This window comes from Nicrophorus vespilloides, unplaced genomic scaffold (genome assembly GCF_001412225.1).
Source record: "Nicrophorus vespilloides isolate i.1.1-1 unplaced genomic scaffold, Nicve_v1.0, whole genome shotgun sequence".
Taxonomy (NCBI): Eukaryota; Metazoa; Arthropoda; class Insecta; order Coleoptera; family Silphidae; genus Nicrophorus; species Nicrophorus vespilloides.
Window position 1 is genome coordinate 33,139 of NW_017098245.1, and position 7,049 is coordinate 40,187.

At 36.3% G+C, this 7,049-nt stretch overlaps 1 protein-coding gene across 1 annotated transcript; it reads left to right on the forward strand.

The window, feature by feature from the left end:
- Positions 1–266: 266 nt before the first annotated feature.
- LOC108561985 lies at positions 267–1,312 on the forward strand (the record flags this gene model as incomplete). Its single annotated transcript, XM_017920147.1, is given in 2 exon segments — positions 267–506; positions 605–1,312. A coding segment is annotated over 1 exon segment (706 nt), but the record flags the coding sequence as incomplete, so codon positions are not given.
- Between the last annotated feature and the right edge of the window lie 5,737 nt (positions 1,313–7,049).

Below are 7,049 nucleotides of genomic sequence, written 5' to 3' on the forward strand. Positions count from 1 at the left end.
ATTTTCTATTTTAGTATTTGCACTTAACTTCTTGTAAATATTTAAGTATATTATAATATTACTATTAAGAAGTTTAATGGATGAAATATTGAGAATTTTGCTGTGATGAAGGCAATAATATCGTGATTATGAGAATAGATAATGCCTGTTGTTTGTGTGTTATTAGGGTGGATTATCAGGGTGGATAATGGGAAGAAAAGGTAATTGGTTCACGAGGCTAATGACCCCAAAATATTGTGACCATTATAATAGTAATTGAATTAGAATTAGGGTAGATTTGTGCGCTATTTTCGATGGCGGACGATGTGTAAATAATCGTTCGACTCGACTCTTTGTGTGTTAATGAATGTAATTAGAACAAAGCTAATAAGATGAGGCAAGACGCTTTCGATGTAGGATATAGTGAGCGTGATGCAGTCTTTAATTAGGCTGTTATTTAATGACGTAGTAAAGTTTGGCAATGGTTGCGAGAATGGCTTGGTTTTAATGGGCAGGAGAGAAAGAGAGTGAGTGTTGATATCGTTGGTCCATCCGTGAGCGGGTGGCACACGGAGAATAGAGATTTAGTTTTATTTATTTATTTGGCTTATGCTTTGCGTTGTAGAGATGAGAGAAGATGCGGTGTACCGATGCGGTGGTAAGAGCGAATTTGTCGGAGGTGGCGGAGATTCGGGCGAGGTGAATGTCGGGTCCAGAAATAACCTCGGGGCGCGAGGAAAACCGCGACGCGCCGGCTTCGCGGAAGGCGGCGGCGGCGGCGGTTGCTGCTTTCTGGGACGTGCGGAGGTGGAGGTGGCAGCAGTCGACGGAGCAGCGGCAGCAGGCAGTCAGTTTGCTGCGGGCATGGCCGAGGAATATCCGCCGCACGTGTCGCGCGCCAAGGGCCGTTCGGCCTCGATCTGCGCGACGAGTTCAACAAGTATGGAAGTTTTGCCGCCGCCGCCGCTCCAGGGCGGCACTCCGGACACCGGGACGCCGGTCAGCCAACGGAGGAGGCGGCCGGCCGCCAGGTCTCAGAGCGCCCGTCTCACCGGGGGCCGATCCATCCGGAGGCGGGCAGCAGCCGCCGCCGCAGCTGCGACCAACAACACGGACACGGTCGTCTCCAAAGGGCACTGCACAAGCGAACCGAAGCTGGACCAGCCCGAAGCGACGCCGGACGTCTCTCCAAACATCCGCAGGAAGGGCTCCACCAGACGTGGCACCTCCGTCTACCATCGGAAGTCTGCGGCCTTCCTCGACGTGCCGGACAATCGCACCAGCTACGGCTCCAACACAAACAACGAGGAGGACGAGGATTCCTACCGTCTGCGCTCTTTCAGTTTTACCTCCAAAGGTAAAGGTAAAGGAAATCGTAATTTTAGGCACATAGTTTTATACCACACTCGAAAACCACCGAATAAATCTAAATCAACTCTCAAAACATAATGGGAATTAATTACAAAAATTTCACCTAAAAAAAACATAATTACTACTTATATTGAAAATGGAACGCGTTTCTTTACTTCTGAATTTTACCAAATAATAAAGGAGGACGAAGGAGGCAGACAACATTTGAAAGGCAGCGAAGCGAAATTGGACTCGAGTTAAACCGTAACAGTAACAGCCAATATTTCACTGCCTACTCTTCTCCCCAACTGGGAATTCCTAAAGCACAGTGCTCGGGGAATACACCATTGAGATTTGCTGATTTCCATTAAAACTCCACCGAAAAAAAAAACAAATTCAATTTGTAGTTTACTGTAAACAGGAACGAATGGAACAAACAAATGTTCGTTATTTTTATTAATACATAAATTGATCTAATATTAATTCAAGTTAACTCAAATATATAGAAATCATAAATATAATTAAATCTGTGTGGGTATTACAACTTTTGGATAATTGCGTTTCTGAATGATCATGTTAACACATCTGAGGATCGTTTGAACTTTTGTGCACAGATTGCCGAATGAAGGAAAGTATCCGTATTTAAAAAAGAAAGGCGTAGAGATTTTGACAAAGTAAAGCTCGAATTTGGGCAATATATCGGGTGAGCTGAACCATTCGGGCCGAAGAAATATGATGTTGTTGTAAGTCGAACGATTGATAAAGAACACACGGCCGGCTTCTCTCGCAAAATATTTATTTTCGACTTTTATACACTGTTTATACAGGCCGTGGTCATTAAGGTATTGGCGTCGAGAGCACGAAAAATAGAAATAAAACACACTATCGTCTCTCATAGAGAGAGAGAAAGAGAGAAGAAAGAAGGAAAAAGCAGCAGTGTTGTAGTGTTACGGGCCACCTATTTTTGTGCGCGCCGAAAATTCCAACCTAATTATTCATTGTCGCCGGAGATGCCGCCCAACGCGATACCTCTAATCGAACTGCGATGGGAGTTATCGTGATTCGGATGATGGATCTGAAGTAGATAGAATGGTCGGAATGGATGCAGTTAGCAGTGAGCAAACAGTGCGCGCTGTTAGCTAGCTAGCTAGCACTCTAAATATAATCAGCATAATGGAAGAGAGAGGAGCATCCATCCATCCCTTCGTTGAGTCGGTCAGAAATAGTATGCTCGTGTGTCCGGGTTATCGAACTCCGTCCTGCCTTCATCTACTTCATCTTCATCTTCTTCGCAAATACCCACCACCACTCTCTATCTATATATATATATATTTGCAACGTACTCATTTCGACGCAGTTAATCAAAGTGATGGGGCTTCCCCGAAACCAATTCGATTCAAACCCTTTTCCACTACTCTCTTCTGCATCAATCCATAATTGCCAGAAAACTAAATGCTAAACCGATTTAAAATAAAATTTACCTTCTTCATCATCCGAAGAACACCTTCCGACTACGACGCTCAGCACGTCCAAAACTGATGCTGCTAATTCGTTTACTGCGGATACGTTTATCCCATTTCCCATGCACTGACGTATTGTAAATACCCTCTGACATTAGCACGCTCGTTCGCGAAACTTTGTTCTCCAACTTCTGATAGTGTTTCGCATCCGTACGCCCAGGATTACGCAGCACCGGGATTATCATAATTAAAAACTTTGCTACACCACTCTTGACAGCACTACACTTTAATATTTGTGTTTCCATAACTACGAAGCATTTCAATAACACTTGTTTATTACAAAGTAAAGTTTGTCGTTTGCCAACGTTACTTTGCTATGAATTTATATTCATTGTCTGAAAACGACAACATCATCAAATCAAAAGTACACAATTTAAATACATTGTTCGTGATTACATACAAACGGGTGAAAGGAAATTCGTAATTAAACGTTGGCAACATGATTTGTCAAATGAAAATTAAAATTTCAACGTGCAGTGGCTCGTAAATAATTTTATTAAACAAATGAAATGTGATAATAATGATGATTTTTGTAAAGAAAATATATTCTAAATATTAAATTAATATACAAAAACAGAATTAATGCAATTTTGGCAGTTTTAAGTCGAATTGGTCATTTTTTTTTAAACTTATGTTCAGTGGTTTTCGAGTATAGTTTGTAATGTACAAATAAGTTAATATTAATTTGAATTCAATCTAACATTTAGCCATAATATAAAAAAACAATTATTGCAAAATTTAATTTTTACATAAAGAAAACAAGATTTTTTTCTGGTATTTTACTTGAATCTAAACTATATAAAATGTTTTAGTATTTACAAATTACATATCATAAAAGAAGATGAAAATTTCGAACGAAATATGAAACGAAATGACGGATTTACGACGAAGCAAACGAAACATATATTTATTTGATTAAACATCTTAATGAAATTGGATTGCAGCATACGTAAATAACGGAAAAAGTAAATAGAAATGAACTCAAATAGATGGGACTCTGAGGACGGTATCTTTTTGATTATAATTACGAGCGCATCTTTCATCCTGCAGCAATAATTCGCAGCGAGTTTTCCACTATATCGCACTCGAAGAAGAAAATCAACCCTCGTTTTCGCACGAATGCCGTCTGCTATCCAGGAAACTGAAAGAGTCATCCAGATATTTCGAGCACTATTTCAACGGTCCGGTCTTCCGGAAATCATCTTTACTTTTCTTCGTCTCGAAATATCCAGTTTACAAAATTACTGTGAAATACTGTTAAATTATTATATGTTACTGCAAAACGGTTAAATTTCATATAGTCAAAGACAGAAAGTCAATAAATTGAAAATTAATAATAAACAATGAAGCCTATTGATTTTCGTCTCTTTGTGTTAATAATAATTGCTGATTACCGCTTCAATTTCATTCATTAACAGATAACACATTCTCAATATGATAAAGAATTATACTAATAAATTTAATTAATTAAACAAATTATATTTTTTTAAGAAATAATCTTATATAATATTCATTTTCTCCGCCAGATGCAAATTAATAATTAAATGTTGGTAACATGTCTTGTAGATTGGTAGTTTTCATATATAAGTTGGCAACATGTTTTGAAATGTCATAAATTAATTTTTACGTATTGTCAAATTTACATTAATTTTTAACTTTCAAACAAACCTTACGCATTGAATTTCACCTATTTTTAACCGAAAATTACTTCGGTTTCGGCAATAAATTACTGGTAGATTGTCTGGTATAGCATTAAAAACTAATTTTAGACTTTGCTTCTTTATTTTTACGATCGAACACATTTGATTTATTATTGGAAAAAAAAAATATAGTAGATACAATTTTGTATATGAAAATAGTAACGGTAACGATGGTTATTTTGTTATTTATACTCATTGATTGTTTGATGTGATTAATGATTTTTCGATATAACAAAATTGTTGATGCTAATTAGTAACTGAAATAAAATATATTTAGTAGTATATACGTAATGAGAAAATATTATAAATCTGTGTATAATTGAAATAAGGTTACAAAGTGAACTTTTAAAATTACATTATAACCACTTTAATAAAGTTTAAAGAGTTTGAGTTAATGGAAAATCTGCGGCGCTAAACGATCCGTACGTAAGTGTATCAAAGTAGGCAGCGCTGCTTTATGTGGCGAAAACTGATAACGTTTTAAACTCGTTTGTTCGACATGAAATTTCAGACTGAAATGTGACAATTTTACGAAATGGATGCAATTAGTGCGTTTTCAGCGAAAATTCCGGCGATTTGTTCGTGCGTACGTTCATGCATTCGTCCGTTTTATTGATTACGTTTTCCACATACGACGAAAATCCTACGCGAAAAAAAAATACTGTACGCACGAAATGGGAAATTCAATGCGCCGTTAATTCGATGCGAATAAATTTGACATTACGCATCCGTGAGCAGGCGATTTTTTTTTGTACAGATTTTGTTTTTCTTCTTTGTTCAGAACTATTGACGTTCATTCTCATCATAAACTTTGACATTTGTTGTCAATTATTAACAACTATTGACAACTAATTGAGTTTATTAATAATAATCACAGTTTGCTAAGAAAACAATTAACTTTTTGCATGTTGCACTTTTTGTTTCATTTGTTAAGAACTATTGACGTTTGTAAACATAACCTTTGACATTTGTTGCCAATTATTGATTTATTTATAATAATCACAGTTTGCTAAGAAAACAATTAACTTTGATTATATTGCATGTTGCAGTTTTTGTTTCAATTGTTATGAACTATTGACTTTTGTAAACATAACCTTTTGACATTTGTCGCCAAGTAACTAGTTTTATACAGTTATTATATTTGTTTCTATGGCAATTAATAATAATGTGTTTTTTTTTGTGCTCCATTTAAAAATTGAGTTTGCCGAGCAAACAGTTGACGTTCGATGATATTGCACGAAAGGAAAAGCAGGAGCAGGTTCCGACGTGTCATAAAATATTCGTCCACTGTTTGCGGTAAAAGCCGGGGCTAAAAGGAAAGCCCCCTCTCGTCTGCCACGAGCGGGATTATCCAATAAACTTTTCCTCTTTGTACGGTCGAGTGTCCCATAATGGGACGAGACCATAGATTAGTCCAGAGATCGGACGATAACGCGATTTTATATTTTTCCTTTTTCATATATAAATACAAGAATAAACACAAAAAAAGAGGCAACAATATCGTGTTTTTATGGTTGGCTGCGTTTTGATCTTCTCGTATCTTCGCGGAGGGTTGAAAACACCTTCTGGTTGCATGCGGGTCATCCAGATACCGTCGGCCGTAGTAAATCATCACGGAAAGCGTTTCGGGTCAAAGCAGCTTCAGTCTTTGGCTTATCAGCTATTAAACCCGAGCCACTTTGATCGGAAAATTTGAGGATTTATTACCGAATCAATACACCCTCGTTTTTCATGCGATAAAAAAAAAAGAGAGAAAAGAAAACGTATGCATCCAGATTTTCTACAAAATTGAATACTATCTAAACTAATAAAAGCTTTTAGTGCATTTCTCAAAAACTATTAATGGCAGAACAAAGCTAAAACTATAAGAATAATATTTCTAAATCTTTTGGTTTTTATTTGTATATATTTCAAAAACTACAAATCGCAGAACAAAGATTAAATATCTGATTTACAGCTAAAACTATAAACTATACAAATATTATTTCTAAATCTTTCGTTTTCTTACTGATAAACTCTAAATATATTTTTTAAGCTTTCAAAAAGCAGTGTCTTCACATTTTGGCATGTAATTTAGAAACTACAAGTGTCAGAATAAAGATTAAATATGCTATTTAAAGCTAAAATTATAGGCTTTAAAATAAGTTTAATTCTATGTTTTTACTTTGCGAATAACACGCTGCTAAACATGTAAAAGAAAAATGATGCGCCGAAAAAGCAACATTATTATATCATGTAACCGATACGCTGCTAAACATGGAAAAGAAAAAACATTATTATATCATGTAACCGATAAGTACTTATTATTTAAACGTTGATAAAAAAAAACGTACATATGGTGAGGATTAGCACTATTTATATATACTCTCATTTCAGCGATAGCTAAAAAAAAAACTCTTTCATTGTTAACTTTCTTTACTTTTGGTTTCCGAATGCGCAGAGAACTACAGTGATTTATCTGAGGAATTATCGGAACAAGAACTAATGGCGGTGCGAAACG